Source organism: Oryctolagus cuniculus, chromosome 1 (assembly GCF_964237555.1).
Source record: "Oryctolagus cuniculus chromosome 1, mOryCun1.1, whole genome shotgun sequence".
Taxonomy (NCBI): domain Eukaryota; kingdom Metazoa; phylum Chordata; class Mammalia; order Lagomorpha; family Leporidae; genus Oryctolagus; species Oryctolagus cuniculus.
The window spans coordinates 103,626,472-103,644,409 of NC_091432.1; the positions used below are offsets into that span (position 1 = coordinate 103,626,472).

The 17,938-nt window shown below is 40.3% G+C and overlaps 1 protein-coding gene across 5 annotated transcripts in view; it reads left to right on the plus strand.

The window, feature by feature from the left end:
* SIK2 (salt inducible kinase 2) overlaps nt 1–17,938 on the plus strand; it is a 149,562-nt gene that overhangs the window by 85,568 nt on the left and 46,056 nt on the right. For all 5 annotated transcript variants that reach the window (XM_070078045.1, XM_002708396.5, XM_008261575.4 and 2 more), the window contains one exon: nt 5,148–5,309. In XM_070078045.1, the coding sequence (XP_069934146.1) occupies nt 5,148–5,309 (162 nt within the window). The remainder of the gene's footprint in view (nt 1–5,147; nt 5,310–17,938) is intronic.

Genomic DNA, 17,938 nt, shown 5'->3' on the forward strand with positions numbered 1-17,938 from the left:
GGCCCCTTGGTGGGAGCAGAGCTACGCTGCCCCCAGCCAGCTGTCCTTGGGCCCACAGTTTTTCCTTGAGAAATCAGAGAAGTGTAGAAACTAAATCACTTGCCTAAGTCACACAGCAGTTTAGCATAGAGATAGGATTCGAGACTAGGCTTGTCTGACTTTAGAATTTACTTCTACTGTATTTGTAAATCTCTGTATATAGAAATTTTATCGTATTATAAATTTTACTGTACGTGTGAAAAATCTTTTAACTCATCTGTGTAGTGTCTGCTGCTATCATCATAATACTATAATACAACCTATTGGCTTCTATGTAGAGATTAGAAATAATTTTGGAAAATTTTGATTAAATTTGTGCTTAATTGTTGCTGAAAACTTGAAGATATAGTCATGTATTTCATTTGTGATAATCTTTAAAGCTTTAGATTATGTAACTAAAAGCGCATTTTACTTCTCAGAAGACCATAGTTTGCTTCAGTAGTTCCAAATGACTTGAAGAACTGATTCAGAGACTTAACAGATGCAGTCTAATGTAGAGAAATTGCTGAAAACACAGTTAAATTGCCAGAGTATACCAGAGGCAACAATTTCCTTAATTTTTGTCAAACACACAATTTGAAATGATTATATGCTTGCAAAAACAAACAGATAAAGTATTTTACAGTCTGTAGTTTCATATTCATACATCTCAAGGTTGAAATTTTAATATGATAAACAATATTATAATCTAATATATAAAATTAAGATAATCTTAATTTTCTACTAATTGAATACAGATCAGACACCTAATCCATTTTCTGTTAGTATTTGCATGTCTAGTGGTGTGTTTATTACTGTTTTTCAAGATTTTATTTTATGGACCTTCCTTTGTTGGTTGTTTATTCAAGAGTGATTAGTAAAAACCAGCACAGGGTAAATTGGCAAAGGCTGGAGTTCTGATCTACAATAAGAAGTGGTTTTATTTCACATAACATTTTTGAACTGAAGAGAGGAAAAAACTGTTAGAAAAAAAGAGATTTGGATACAGGGATTGAAAACAATGGTATGGAGTGGCACTGTGGCGTAGTTGGCTAAGCTTCCACCTGTGGCACCAGCATCCCATATGGGCATCAGTTCATGTCCAGGCTGTTTCTCTTACAATCCAGCTCTCTGCTAGTGGCCTGGGAAAGCAGTGGAATTGGCCCAAGTGCTTGCTCCCCTGCCACCTGCATAGGAGGTCCGAAAGTACCTCCTGTCTCCTGGCTTCGAATGGGCCCAGCTCCATCATTGCAGCCATTTGGAGAGTGAACCAGTGGATGGAAGTCCTGTCTGTCTCTCCCTCTCACTGTCTCTAACTCTACCTCTCAAATGAATAAATGGATTAAAAAAAAAAAAAAGTGGTTCTTCAGAGTCATTAGAGGAGCACAAATGAACCACTTTTTTTTTTTTTTTTCCCTGAAAGAGTTACAGAGAGAGGTAGAACCAGAGAGAGATTTCCTCCATTCTGCTGGTTCACTCCCCGAATGACTGCAATGGCCAAAGCTGAGCTGATCTGAAGCCAGGAGCCAGGAACTTCCTCCGGGTCTCCCATGCGGGTACAGGGGCCCAAGGACTTGGGCCATCCTCCACTGCTTTCCCAGGCCGCAGCAGAGAGCTGGATCAGAAGAGGAGCCACCACAACTCGAACCGGTGCCCATATGGGATACCAGCGCTGCAGCCTGGGGCTTTAACCTGTTGCACCACAACGCCGGCCCCATGAGTCACTTTTGATTGCCTTCTTGGAGCCTCAGGGCTCATAGAGGTCATGTTCCTGAAAATACTGTTTATTTCTCTTCAAATTTAGTAATTAGAAATGTAAAAGTTTTATGAATTTATGGGTTAGGAACATCTGACTGTTAATTATCTGAGTTTTTGGAGGACTATTTAAGTATAACATGTTATTGGCATCAGCCTTTTACTCCCAAATTGCAAATTGAAGACACTACAAATTAAGTCCTTTTAACATAACATGAAATATTTAATTGCGTAAATTATTAATGTTTTGGACAGTTATTCATCTCTAACTTTGAGGTATGCTAATGGTTTCTGGATGAAGGATATGTGGCTTAAAAAGATTTTGACATCCCTGAAACAAGGGAACTCATCTGGGTTGGTTTTCCCACTTCATTGGTAAGATTCTGGGGGCATCTGCCCCTTCCACCAGGGGAACAGAAGGGATACCACTTGAGAGTGATGGTTATCATGATGATAGTAGCTAACATTTATTGAGCAATTATCATTTGGTAGGCACTGTGCTATGAAATTTAGATTTTTTTATGATAAGAGCAGAATAAAAACATTGATTAATTATACTACATAAAACTTTGGAGAAGATATTGTGGTGCAGTGGGTTAAGCTACCACTTGGGATACCTGCATCCCATATTGACATGTTGGTTCAAGTCTTGTCACCTGCATTCCTGGTCCATCTCTCTGCTAATGAATCCTAGGAAGCAGTAGATGATGATTGAAGTGCTTGGGTTCCTGCTACCCATGTAGGAGGCCCAAATGGAATTCTGAGCCTCAAGCTCAGCCTGGCCCAGCCCCATCTACTGCAGGCATTTGGAAAGTGAACATGTGGATGGCAGCTCTTTCCTCTCTCTTTGTCCTGTCACTCTGCCTTTCAAGTAGATGAAAATAAACTTTTTTCTAAAACTGTATAACTTGAAACCTAATTATTAGGACCTTAGTTAACAATTTATGGACATATATTGAGAACCACAGTTTTAGTATTCATTGGTGGTCATATATATGAATTACTAAGGACTATAAAATTTTTGAGGTTCAGTGACTGTAAGGTGATAGTTATAGTGACTTAGAAGATGTTAATGAAGTTTATAAAAAGAAAGAGGAGGTCAATCTTGATAACATTGCAGTGACCAGAAAATCTGTATAGATACGCAATGAAGTAACTGTTAGGTCAAATGTGATTGGCAAATCTGTAGATTATTTTTATAAAATGTCCAAGTAATGAATAGAATCCTCAGGGCAGAATTCACTAACCTAATATTTTACAGTCCCCATTGAAATTGTATGCAAAGTAAATTTATACATTTGTATGCATGTTAATTTTCATTAGATTCTCAGTGGGATCTGTGAGCAGACAGCCCCAGTTCAAAGTGTTAAGGCATCTCTTGGCTGAGGTGACTAAAATGGCGCCCCTTAGAGAGGCACAATTAGAAGACTATTAAAAAACACTAGCAATGTCCAGCTAAAAATAATGCAGATCAAAGATGAGATTGTTTAGATTAATTCTATGAAGGAATGAGTGTAGCAAAAGAAAGGCAAAGTGGGTCCAATGCTGTGGCGTACCAGGTAAAGCTGCTACCTGCAGTGCTGGCATCCCTTGTGGGCGCTGGTTCGAGTCCCTCCTGCTGTACTTCGGAACATCCAGCTCTCTGCTATGGCCCGGGAAAGCAGTAGAAGTTGGCTCAAGTCCTTAGGCCCCTGCACTTGCATGGGAGACCCAGAAGAAGCTCTTGCTCCTGGCTTCGCATCACCCCAGCTCCAGCCATTGCAGCCATTTAGGGAGTGAACCTGTGCATGGAAGACCTCTCTCTTGCTCTCGTTCTCTTTCTCTTTCTGCCTCTCTGCCTTTCCAATAAGTAAATAAATCTTTAAAAAAAAAAAAAAAAAGAAAAAGAAAAAGAAAAGCAAAGACAAAGGCCCACATTAGGTAATAGTAGTTTTATGGAGTGAGCAGAGAAAGAAGTACCTGTTGGTGAAAGGAATGGAAGAGAACCACAGAAATACAGAATCAATAGGGAGAGGTGTTTATTTCAGAGACCAAGTAAGAGCTAAATATAATTGAGAGGTCATTTAAAAAAATGATAACTGGGAAAAGGTAATGATTTTAGCCTAACAGAGTTGCTAATAACTTTAAAGCAGTTTCAGTTGTCGTGAAACATAGAAACCTTATTACAAGGCCCAAATACAGAGTGGTTAGGAAAGAAAGGTAGCCTAATATAACAACACCAATAGTGTGATAATTGAAAATAATCGCAGCAAACTTTCTGAGAACTTTTGTATGTCAGTCATTAACCAGAGTTTTTATTTTCTTTTTTGATTGAATTTTTTTTTCATTTAATCTTTACATAACCTTGTAAGATAGATTCTATTATTACCTTTATTTTGGGGTTAGCATATTGAGGATTCAGGAGGTCAAGGTCCCCTAACCAGCAAGTGTGAAAACAAAAATTGAACCCAGACATTCTGATTCCTCAGCCTTCATTGGAAGCCCCATTTTAAATGTTAAAAATATCTACAGGAGCAGGCTTTTTGCCTAGCAATTAAGACGCCAGTTGGAACACCCACGTCTCAACTCAAAGTACCTGAGTTCAGTTCCTGCCACCAGCTCCTGATTTCAGCTTCCTGCTAATATGGATCCTGGGAGGCAGCAGTAAAGGTTCAGAAAATTACATGGCTGCCACCCCACCCATGTGGAAGACCTGGATTGAATTTCTAGCTCTTTGCTTTGGCCTAGCTCAGACCTGGCCATTGCAGGTATTTGTAGAGCAAGCTAACAGAAGGGTGCTGTCTGTCTCTCTGTGTCTCAAATAAGTAAATAATTTTAAAAAGCTATTTAAGTATCTACAGTGCTGAAAAAAGCATGTGGCAGGGCCAGCATTATGGCACAGTGGGTCAGGTTACCACTTGTTACGCCAGCATCCCATGTTGGAGTGCCGCTTCAGATCCAGCTGTCTGCTGGTGTGCCTGGGAAGGCAGTGAAAGATGGCCCAAGGTTTGGGGCCTCTGCCACCAGGCTCCTAGATTTGACCTGTCACAGCTCTGGCTGTTGGAAGCATTTGCAGAGTGAACCGAAGGATGGAAGATCAATCAATTAATTTATCTCTCTTTCTCTCTGCCTTTGAAATAAAGTGAAAATAAATTTTTAAAGAATTTTGAATTGTTTTAGGTGTGGACTGTCACCATTCATCTGGACTCCACTGAAGTATGATTGGAATTATTTCTCCAAAAGCAAGAAACTTGGAAAACAGGATGTTATTTGAACACTAATCCTTGTTTATTAAAAATTAATAAATAGAAGCTTTTTGAGGAAAATAAATCCCTCAGTACGAATAGTAAAGTTATTATACTTTGGTGAGTAATTCTAAATTCTCTCTTTCACAGATTATCTTGCTAATCATGGACGATTAAATGAGTCTGAAGCCAGGCGAAAATTCTGGCAGATCCTCTCTGCTGTTGATTATTGTCATAGTCGAAAGATTGTGCATCGTGACCTCAAGGCTGAAAACCTCCTGCTGGATAACAACATGAATATCAAAATAGCAGGTAACTGGGACACAGCTGTCACATGATCTAATGTAAGCCATCACACTCAGTGTGGAAACGCACCCTCAAGTACAGAGTCAGGGGGCACTTCTACCTGATGACATCAAGCTTTCTCAAAGTACGCCTATGTGTAATTAAAAGTAAGAGAAGTAAATTCATTATTCATATACACAGCGGCAGGACTATACCTGAAGTTTGGTTGGTGTCCAGGTCCCTTGGGGTGGAGGGAGCTCTGCTTAAAGAGGTACATTTGTTGGAATATAAATGTGATTAGAGGGTGGGTAGGCTAGAGGAGCAGCGCAGGTTGCTGGTACTCTGACCTGCTCTCAGTTATAGCTGTTGGTAACAGTGAGTCACAGACAAAAGAAAGATGAAGTAAGATGAGAAATAATCTGAGACGTAAAAGTACCTTGCCTTGCTCTGATGAACTCTTTTCAGACTTCATCTAAAACATGGAAACTAGAGTTAGAGATTATTTCCTTTGTTTTCTTCCCACCATCTACACAATTGTAAAGATTATTTCTTTTCTATTCTGAATGTTCTCTTCACAAAGTCAAAAGTGACTCATTCAATAAATATTTATGTATTGAACTCTATACCATACCAAATACAATGCTTTGATATGTGGAAAGGATTTCCCAGTGTATAGCAAAACAACATTGTACACCCTGAATTTATACAGTTTTTATTTGTCAGAGCTGGAAAAATGCAGTAATTAGTTGCCACAAAAAAGTCTCCACAGACTGTAGTGGCAGTGTAGTTAAAAGAACATTTTCTACCTGAGAAGTTGAGGAAACTTCAGAGAAGGAACTATTTGAACTTTGGCTTCAGGGATGAGGTGTTTTTTTTTTTTGTTTGGTTGGTTTTTTTAAGATTTTATTTATTTATTTGAGAGGTAGAGTTACAGACAGTGAGAGGGAGAGACAGAGAGAAGATTTTCCATCCGCTGGTTTACTCTCCCAAATGGCTGTAACGGCTGGAACTGGGCCTATGCAAAACCAGGAGCAGGAGCTTCTTCGGATCTCCTATGTGGTGCAGGGGCCCAAGTGCTTGGGTCATCTTCTACTGCTTTCCCAGGCTATAGCAGAGAGCTGAAGAGGAGCAGCTGGAGCTAGAACAGGCACCATAGGTAGAGGATTAACCTACTGCACTACAGTGCCGGCCCCTGTTTTTTTTTGTTTTGTTTTGTTTTTAAGATTTATTTATTTACTTATTATGCTTGAAAGGTAGAGTTATAGACAGAGGGGGAGAGACAGAGTAATCTTCTATCCACTTGTTCACCCTCCAAATGAATGCATTGGCCAGAACTGGGCCAGACTGAAGCCAGGAGCTTCTTCTAGGTCTCCCACATGGGTGCAGGGGCTCAAAGACTTGGGCCATCTTCCACTGCTTTCCCAGAGGCATTAGTAGATAGCTGGACCGGAAGTAGAGCAGCCAGGTCTTAAACCAGTGCCCATATGGGATGCTGGTGCTGCAGACGATGGCATTACCTGCTGTGCCACAGCACTGGCCCCTCAGAGATGAGTTAAAAGCTTGCCAGAAGTAGGATGGTGCAGGCAATTAGAGATTGAGATGTTGGGGAACTGTAGCTTGACATTGGTTAAATGTAAAATCTTTAGGCATAGGATACTGCTACCAGAGGGACTACAGGTTTTTAAACCTCTTTTATTTGAGAGAGAGCGAGCTCCCATCCACTGATTCACTCCCACAAATGCCTGCAATGGCCAAAGCCAGGAGCCAGGAATTCAATCCAGATTTCCCACATGGATGGTGGGAACCTAACTACTTGAACCATCACCTATTACTTTCCAGGGTACACATTAGCAGGAAGCTGAAGCCAGATGTGAAACTCAGTTACTCCAGTGTGAGACATGAGCATCTTATGCCATCCTTTTTTTTTTTTTTTTTAAAGATTTGTTATTTGAAATGCATAGTTACAAAAAAAGGGAGAGAGAGGAAGAGACAGAGAGATCTTCCATCTGCTGGTTCACTCCCCAAATGGCCACAAGGGCCAGAGCTGGGGCAGTCCAAAGTCAGGAGCCAGGAGCTTCTTCAGGGTCTCCCATGTAGGTACAGGGGTCCAAGCACCTGGGCCATCCTCTGCTGCTTTCCCAGGCACATTAGCAGGGAGCTGGATTGGAAATGGGGCAGCTGAGACGAACTGGCACCCATATGGGATACCAGCACAGCAGGCAATAGCTTTACCTGATAGGCCATGGTGCCTGCCCATTTATACCATTTCTTAACCTCTAGGCCCAGCTCTGATTAAAAGCCTGGGTTAAAAGCTTAGCAGAGTTACAAGTGGTGATGTTTCATTCTACACTTTTGGAAGGGAGGCAAGCAGACCCCCAGGTGAGAGAAGCTAACCAAGGAATTATGTGTGACTAGCTGTGTTGGATACTTACTGAACTCAGTAAGTTTAGGGAGGACGTAGTCAGCCTTGGTTTCCTGTACTATGGTATAAATATAAATTTAAGCCTTTGATTTGTGCATTGAACTAACTTATTTCTATGCCAGTTCCCTTAGTTTTTGTCTTGTGCATTTAGGGGAAGGTAAATAACGTTTACTCATTTTCTTTTAAAGTCAGTGTCATGTATGTTATAGGACATCTTGTGGATTTTGAATTTTGTAATTTGTGATTTTCTTTTAAGATTTATCTATTTATTGGAAAGTCAGAGTTAGAGAGGGAGAGTTCCTCCATCTGCTGGTTCACTCCCAGATGGCTGCAATGGCCAGAACTGGAGCGATCTGAAGCCAGGAGCCAGAGCTTCTTCTGGGTCTCCCACATGGGTGCAGGAGCCCAAGGACATGGGCCATCTTCCACTGCTTTTCCAGTGAGCTGGGTCAGAAGAAGAGCAGCCAGGACTTGAACCATCACCCATATATGTTGCCAGCACTGCAGGCAGTGGCTTAAGCCACTATGCCACAGCGCCAACCCCATGTGATTTTCTCCCCCACCCCCAGAAACCTTTTATTTAAGGAATACTAACTTCATGCTTTTCATAAATACAAGTTTAGGAATTTAATGATTCTTCCCACTGTACCTGCCCTCCCATCCACATTCCCACCCTTCTTCCTCATCCCTCTCCTATTCCCATTCTTACTTTTTACTAAGATCTACTTTCAGTTAACTTTATACACATACAGTTAACTCTATACTAAGTAAAGAGTTCAACAAATTGTATAAAAAAAAAGTTCCTCAATAATCAAGGCAAGGGATATTCAAAGTCATTGCATCTCGAAGCGTTAATTTGACTTCTATAGATTTTTTTTTTTAGGATATATTTATTTATTTGAAAGTCAGAGTTACATAGAGAGAGAAGGTGAGGCGGGCGGCAGGGGGACTTCCAGCCGCTGGTTCACTCCCCAGTTGGCTGCAATGGCCGGAGCTGTGCCAATCCATAGCCAGGGGCCCAAGGACTTGAGCCATTTTCTACTGCTTTCCCAGGCCACAGCAGAGAGCTGGATCAGAAGTGGAGCAGCCAGGACTCAAACTGCTCTGTTAGTTACCATAAATCAAGGAAAACATATGATATTTGTCCTTTTGGTACTGGCTTATTTCACTAAATATGATGTTTTCTGGTTTCATCCATTTTGTTGGAAACAACAGGATGTCTTTTTTTTATTATTAATGCTGTGTAGTATTCCATAATGTATATATTCCATAATTTCTTTATCTAGTCTTCGGTTGACAGGCATTTGGGTTGATTCCATATCTTAGCTATTGTGAATTGAGGTGAAATAAACATAGGGATACAGATAACTCTTTGTATGTTGATTTCATTTCCCTTGGGTAAATTCCCAGTAGTGGGATGGCTGGGTCATGTGGAAGGTCTATATTCAAGTTTCTGAGGTATCTCCATACTGTCTTCCACATTGGCTGTACCAGTTTACATCCTACCAACAGTAGATTAGGGTACCTTTTTCCCCACTTTCTCACCAGCATTTGTTGTTTGTTGATTTCTGTATAAAAGCCATTCTAACTGGGGTAAGATGAAACCTCATTATAGTTTTGATTTACATTTCCCTGACAGCTAGTGATCCTCAGCATTTTTTCATGTGTCTGTTGGCCATTTGGATTTCCTCTTTTGAAAACTGACTGTTTAAGTCCTTTGCCCATTTCTTAACTAGGTTGTTTGTTTTGTTGTTGTTGAGTTTTTATCTCTTCATATATTTTGGATATTAATCTTTTATTAGTTCCGTTGTTTGCAAATATTTTCTCCCCTTCTGCTTCTTCACTTTACTGAGTGTTTCTTTTGCTGTACAGAAGCTTCTCAATTTGATGTGATACCATTTGTCAATTTTGGTTTTGATTGCCTGTGCTTCTGGGGTCTTTTCCAAGAACTCTTTACCTATGCCAGTGTCTTACAGGATTTCCCCAGTGTTCTCTAGTAATTTGATTGTATTGCATCTAGATTTAGGTCTTTAATCCATTTTGAGTACATTTTTGTGTAAGGTGTAAGGTAGGGGTCTTGCTTTCTACTGCTACATGTGGAGATCCAGTTTTCCCAGCACCATATGTTGAAGTGACTGCGCTTGCTGCAGGGATTGATTATAGCTCCATTGTCAAAGATAAGTGGGTTGTAGATGTGTGGTTTGATTTCTGGTGTTTCTATTCTTTTCCATTGATCTAACCATCTGTTTTTGCACCACTGCCAGCCTGTTTAGATTATAACTATCCGGTAGTATGTCTCGAAATCTGGTATTGTGATGCCTCTGCCTTTGTTTTTGCTCTTTAAGATTGCTTTAGCTATTCAGGTTCTCTAATGTTTCCATATGAATTTCACCATTTTTTTCTATATCTGTAAAGAATGTTGTTGGTATTGTGATTGGGATCACATTGAATCTGTAAAGTACTTTCAGTAGTATGGACATTTTGATGATATTGATTCTAAACTGTAAAGAAAGAAAGAGAAGAAGATACAAAATAATGGAAAAATCTTCTATGTTCATGGATTGGAAGAATCAGTCAATTGCTTGGATAGCTCAGGAAAATTGGAGCTAGTTCTTCTTTCAATGTCTGGTAATATTCAGCAGTAAAGCCATCTGGTCCCGGGCTTTTCTTTGCTGGGAGGGTCTGCATTACTGATTCAATCTCTATCTTGGTTATTGGGCTGTTTAGGTTTTCTGTGTTTTCATGGCTCTATTTAGGTAGGTTGTATGGGTCCAAGAATCTGTCCATTTCTTGTAAGTTTTCCAGCTTGCTGGCATACAGCTCTTTGTACTAATTTCTGATGATTCTTTTTATTTCTGTCATGTCTGTTATTACATTTCCTTTTTCATCTCTAATTTTATTTGGGTCCTTTTTTTTTTTTTGTTAGTTTGGCCAGTGGTCTGTCAGTTTTGTTTATTTTTTCAAAAAACCAGCTTCACATTTCACTGATCTTTTGTATGGTTTTTGGTGTCAATTTCATTTATTCTCTAATTTTAATAGTTTCTTTTCTCATACTAATTTTGCTTTGGTTTGCTGTGTTTTTCTGGGTCCTTGAGATGCATTGATAGCTCATTTATTTGGTGCCTTTTCAATTTCTTAATGTAGGTACCAATTGCTATAAACTTTCCTCTTAACACTGGTTTTACTGTATCACATAAGTTTTTTTTAACTTTGGAAATTTATATTTATTAAATAAAAGTAGAGCTTTAGGATTACAGTGGCTTCCCCCCCCCCCATAACTTCCCTCCCACCCGCAACCCTTCCATCTCCCGCTCCCTCTTCCATTCAGTTCACATCAAGATTCATTTTCAATCATCTTTATATACAGAAGATCAATTTAGTATATATTAAGTAAAGATTTCTACAGTTTGCACCCACAGAAACACAAAGTGTAAAGTACTATTTGAGTGCTAGTTAAAGCATTAATTTACATTGTATAACACATTAAGGACAGAGATCCTACATGGGGAGTAAGTGCACAGTGACTCCTGTTGTTGACTTACCAATTGACACTCTTGTTTATGGCATCAGTAATCACCCTAGGCTCTTGTCATGAGTTGCCAAGGCTATGGAAGCCTTTTGAGTTCGCCAACTCCGATCTTATTTAGATAAGGTCATAGTTGAAGTGTAAGTTCTCTCCTCCCTTCAGAGAAAGGTACCTCCTTCTTTGATGGCCCGTTCTTTCTACTGGGATCTCATTCACAGAGATCTTTTGTTTAGGTTTTTTTTATTCTTTTAATTTTTTTACTTTTTATTTTTTTGCCAGAATGTCTTGGCTTTCCATGCCTAAAATACTCTCATGGGCTCTTCAGCCAGATCCGAATGCCTTAAGGGCTGATTCTGAGGCCAGAGTGCTGTTTAGGACATGTGCCATTCTATGAGTCTGCTGTGTATCCCGCTTCCCATGTTGGATTGTTCTCTCCCTTTTTTATTCTATCAGTTAGTATTAGCAGACACTAGTCTTGTTTATGTGATCCCTTTGACTCTTTTGTTTGTTTGTTTGTTTTTGACAGGCAGAGTGGACAGTGAGAGAGAGAGACAGAGAGAAAGGTCTTCCTTTACCGTTGGTTCACCCTCCAATGGCCGCTGCGGCCGGCGCACCACGCTGATCCAAAGCCAGGAGCCAGGTGCTTCTCCTGGTCTCCCACGCAGGTGCAGGGCCCAAAAACCTGGGCCATCCTCCACTGCACTCCCTGGCCACAGCAGAGAGCTGGCCTGGAAGAGGGGCAACTGGGACAGAATCCAGCACCCCGACCGGGACTAGAACCTGGGGTGCTGGCGCTAATAGGATTAGCCTATTGAGCCACAGCACCAGCCCCTTTGACTCTTAATCCTTTCATTATGATCCATTGTGAACTGAAACTGATTACTTGGACTAGTGAGATGGCATTGGTAAATGCCACCTAGAAGGGATTGAATTGGAATCCCCTGGCATGTTTCTAACTCTACCATTTGAGGCAAGCCCAATTGAGCATGTTCCAAACTGTACATCTCCTCCCTCTCTCCCTCTCTTATTCCCACTTATATTTAACAGGGATCACTTTTCAGTTAAATTTGAAAACCTAAGAAGAGTTGTGTGTTAATTAAAGAGTTCAACCTATAGTATTAAGTAGAACAAAAAACAATACTAAAAGGTATAAAGTTGTTCCTCGACAGTCAGGACAAGGGCTGGTCAAGTCATTGTTTCTCATAGTGTCCATTTCACATCAACCAGTTTCCTTTTAGGTGCTCGGTTGTCACTGATCAGGGAGAACATATGGTATGTGTCCCTTTGGGACTGGCTTATTTCACTCAGCATGATGCTTTCCAGATTCCTCTGTTTTGTTGTAAATGACTGGATTTCATTGTTTTTGACTGCTGTATAGTATTCTATAGAGTACGTATCCCATAATTTCTTTATCCAGTCTACTGTTGATGGGCATTTAGGTTGATTCCAGGTCCTAGCTATTGTGAATTGAGCTGCAATAAACATTAAGGTGCAGACAGCTTTTTTGTTTGCCAATTTAATTTCCTTTGGGTAAATTCCAAGGAGTGGGATGGCTGGGTTGTATGGAAGGGTTATATTCAGGTTTCTGAGGAATCTCCCGACCAACTTCCACAGTGGCTTGACCAGTTTGCATTCCCACCAACAGTGGATTAGTGTCCCTTTTTCCCCACATCCTCGCCAGCATCTGTTGTTGGTAGATTTTAGAATGTGAGCCATTCTAACTGGGGTGAGATGAAACCTCGTTGTGGTTTTGATTGGCATTTCCCTGATTGCTAGTGATCCTGAACATTTTTTCATGTGTCTGTTGGCCATTTGGATTTCTGCTTTTGAAAAATGTCTGCTTAGGTCCTTGGCCTATCTCTTGAGTGGGATGTTTGTTTTGTTGTTTTGGAGTTTCTTGATCTCTTTGTAGATTCTGGTTATTAATTCTTTATCTGTTGCATAGTTTGCGAATATTTTTTCCCATTCTGCCAGTTGCCTCTTCACTTTTCTGACTGTTTCTTTTGCAATACAGAAACTTCTCAATTTGATGCAATCCCAATTGTTCATTTTGGCTTTGACTGTCTGTGCCTCCAGACTTCTTTCCAAGAAGTCTTTGCCAGTGCCAATATCTTGCAGGGTTTCTCCAATGTTCTCTAATAATTTGATGGTGTCGGGTCATAGATTTAGATCTTTAATCCATGTTGAGTACATTTTTGTGTAAGGTGTAAGGTAGGGGTCTTGCTTCATGCTTCTGCACGTTGAAATCCAGTTTTCCCAGCACCATTTATTGAATAGACTGTCCATGCTCCTGTAATTGGTTTTAGATCCTTGATCAAATATAAGTTGGCTGTAGATGTTTGGATTGATTTCTGGTGTTTCAATTCTGTTCCATTGGTCTATCCATCTGTTTCTGTACTAGTACCATGCTGTTTTGATAACAACTGCCCTGTAGTATGTCCTGAAATCTGCTATTGTGATGCCTCTGGCTTTGTTTTTGTTGTACAAGATTGCTTTAGCTAGCTATTCGAGATCTCCTGTGTCTCCATATGAATTTCAGCATCATTTTTTCCAGATCTGAGAAGAATGTCTTTGGTATCCTGATTGGTATTGCATTGAATCTATAAATTGCTTTTGGGAGAATGGACATTTTGATGATATTGATTCTTCCAATCCATGAGCATGGAAAATTTTTCCATTTTTTGGTATCCTCTTCTATTTCTTTCTTTAAGATTTTGTAATTCTCATCATAGAGATCTTTAATATCCTTGGTTAAGTTTATTCCAAGGTATTTGATTGTTTTTGTGGCTATTGTAAATGGGATTGATCTTAGGAGTTCTTTCTCAGCCATGGCATTGCCTGTGTATACAAAGGCTGTTGATTTTTGTGCATTGATTTTATATCCTGCTACTTTGCCAAACTCTTCTATGAGTTCCAATAGTCTCTTAGTAGAGTTCTTTGGATCCCCTAAATAAAGAATCATATCATCTGCAAAGAGGGATAGTTTGAGTTCTTCCTTCCCAATTTGTATCCCTTTAATTTTTTTTCTTGCCTGATGGCTCTCGCTAAAACTTCCAGAACTATATTGAATAGCAGTGGTGAGAGTGGGCATCCCTGTCTGGTACCAGATCTCAGTGGAAATGCTTCCAGCTTTTCCCCATTCAATAGGATGCTGGCCGAGGGCTTTTCATAAATTGCTTTGATTGTATTGAGGAATGTTCCTTCTATACCCAATTTGCTTAGAGTTTTCATCATGAAAGGGTGTTGTATTTTATTGAATGCTTTCTCTGCATCTATTAAGATAATCATATGGTTTTTCCTCTGCAGTTTGTTAATGTGGTGTATCACATTGATTGATTTGCGAACATTGAACCATCCCTGCATACCAGGGATAAATCCCACTTGGTCTGGGTGGATGATCTTTCTGATGTGTTGTTGCATGCTATTGGCCAGAATTTTATTGAGGATTTTTACGTCTATGTTCATCAAGGATATTGGTCTGTAATTTTCTTTCAATGCTGCATCTTTTTCTGGCTTAGGGATTAAGGTGATGCTGGCTTCATAGAAAGAATTTGGGAGGACTCCCTCTTTTTTGATTGTTCTGAATAGTTTGAGAAGAATTGGAGTTTCTGATGAGAATGCAGCTGAGAGTCTAATTGGAGATCCTCTGAAAGTAATCTGGTGTTTTCTCTAGGGCACATTTTAGAATCTTTTCTTAATGTTTATTTCTGAAGAGTTTGATTACAATGTGTCATGGTAAAGATCTTTTCTGGTCATGTCTGTTAGGAGTTCTATGTGCTTCCTCTACTAATATGTCCCTTTCTTTCTCTAAATTAGGAAAGTTTTCTATATTATTTCACTAAAAAGGTCTTCTAATCCATTCTCTCTTTCCACACCTTCAGGTACACCTAAGACCTATATGTTGAGTCGTTTGATAGTATCCCCTAAATCTGCAATGCTGTTTTTTAGGTTTTTTTTTTTTATTTCTTTTTTTTGGGGGGGGTCTGACTGTAAAATTTCCAAAGATTTGTGTTCTAACTCAGATATTCTTTCTTCTGCCTCACTGAGTCTGTTGTTAAGACCTTCTACCATACTTTTTATTTGTTTTGTTGAATTCTTTGTTTCCAATATTTCATTCATTTTGATTTCTCTCTTTTTTTATATTATTTTTTTTGACAGGCAGACTGGACAGTGAGAGAGAGAGACAGAGAGAAAGGGCTTCCTTTTTCCATTGGTTCACCCCCCAGTGGCCGCTCCAGGGGCGCACTGCGTCCGGCGCACCGCGCTGATCCAAAGCCAGGAGCCAGGTACTTCTCCTGGTCTCCCATGCGGGTGCAGGGCCCAAACACTTGGGCCATCCTCCACTGCACTCCCGGGCCACAGCAGAGAGCTGGACTGGAAGAGGAGCAACCGGGACAGAATCCGGCGCCCCGACCGAGACTAGAACCCGGGGTGCTGGCACCACAGGCAGAGGATTAGCCTAAAGAGCCGTGGCACCGGCCTTGATTTCTCTTTAAAATCTCAATTTCATGAGAAAAAATTCATTTATGTCATGTACAGATTTCTTTAGCTCATGATTTGTTTCTAATTCCTTCTAAGTAATCCTATGGTCAACTTTTCGAATTCTGTTCCTGGCATTTTGTCAGTCTCTTCTTTATCTCATTCAAGTATTGAAGTGTTGTGTTCTGTTGGGGGCATCATGTTGTCTTCCTTATTCTTGTTTCTTGAATTGCTACATTTATTATTAGGCATTCGTGGTGATACTTGTTGGGTTTTTGTTTTGTTTTGTTTACCACCTGTGATGGCTTTTATCTTTGAACTATGCCTCTGTGGCTTATTGAAGTGTCTTCCCTTTCAGTGGATAACCAGAGGCACGTGCTGAATGTGGTCAGGGAGTTCTGTTCAGTGCTTTAGGGTGAGGGGAGTGACTAAGGTGACACCCAAGTTTGGCTGGTAAATCTCTCTCTCTCTTTCTTTTTTTTTTTTTTTTTTTTCCAGAGGGGAGGTTGTTCAGCTCACACTCACCTCCTCTCAGAGGAGACCAATGCCTGGGTGCTAGCCCCAGCGTGTGAAGTTTTCATCCATGCTACCACAAGAACCACACAAAGGATCCATATAGTCCTTGGTGTGAACACAGATCCTGCAGCAATGACCCTCACCAGAGAATCAAGGCGCCCGGAGCAGGTGGAGCCAATCACAGTGACTGCCCAAAGTCCTAGCCACACCCTGTGCCATTCCACGCAGCTACAGTGTTTTCACAGTCCCAACGCACAAGGCTCCCACAGTCACAAGCTCCCAGCCCTCTGTCAGTTCTCCCAACCAGACATGCATCTCCTCTCAACTGGTTGTTGGACATGTGGACACGAGGTGGCACCGCTATTGCACATGTCCAAAATGGCGCCCATCCTTTCTCAGCTAATTACAAGATGCCGGTGCTGGGTGGTCAGGTAGAGAGAAATGTACCCCCTTTTTTTCCCTCTAGGTTGACAGGTACACTGCCTCCCACAGGGCTCCAAGCCAGACTCCCACCAGGCTCTTCCCGCAGCTTTATCACCAATGGCTTGGGCTGCTGCATTCTGGCCTCACTTCACTCCAAAGCTAGTGCTGAGGCTCTCGGCTGCTGCGGTAATGAGTCGTGCGTGTCCACACCCCTGTGTAGGTCCACAGTGTCCCTCAAATTTGCAGGGAGTTTCCTCTACCATTTTCTCCCTAACTTCCCTGAGACTGCCATGATTTTCTTTTCTAATGATATTGCCTGAAAAAGACAAAGTGTTTCGTTAAGTCAATTTGTTATATTCCCATTTTTTGTTGTGCAAATGCGATACATGGTATTAGGGTGTTTCCATAGTTTTTAAAATGTGTGGTCACTTCATACATCTATGGTTTTCTTCCTTCATTTCCTCTTTAGCCCTTCCATTTGGTTCTATTCATTTTAGTCCTTTTTGTCAACCTTTTATAATGCATTTAATTGGAATATTTTTTGTTAACTTCTTGAAAATATCAGCTACCCTAAAATTGTCTTTTTCAGAGAAGGTTGTTTTTCTTTTTTGTAGAAAAAATTACCAAAGCAAAAAATTCACAAAAACAATAACCCAACCTCATTCTAGGAGTCATTAGGCATAAAAGGGTTAAAAGTGTGACTCATATACCACAGGAAATACAAAGTGCCTTGTTACTTGAAAAGAAAATGTCAAAAGAAGATACCAAAGAAAGTTGCAATCAAAAAATACGAAATATTACTCTAACATTGTAACCAACATTTGCCTGGCAATGGTAGGTCTACTGTAATTCTGGCCTAAAATAGAAGTAGGTCAGCTCAGGGTTTCTAATGTCATTATGTGATATCTGGATTTTTTGTTTTGTTTTTTGTTGCTGTTTTATTCCTATTTTTTGAATACCTAAACTTTATGGCCTTCTAATTATTTAGAAGACAGGTACGAAATGAAATACCTAAAGTTGTCTCCTAGGTTAAGATAGTAGAAAAACTAACATTTAGTTGAGTCCTTACTGTTTTCAAGTGCTCTGTTAGGTACCTATATCATTTTATCTTCACAACAGCCTCAGGATCTCAATTGCCAGGTTTCAGAAAGATTAAACAGTTTGCTCAGATAACACAGATAACAAGAACAGACCTGTAATTCAAATTTAGATCAGCGTGAACCACATCATTGCTTCCTCTATTCCACCAGGTCGAAGTTCTAAGTACTGTATCAGTTGTTCCTCTAGAGG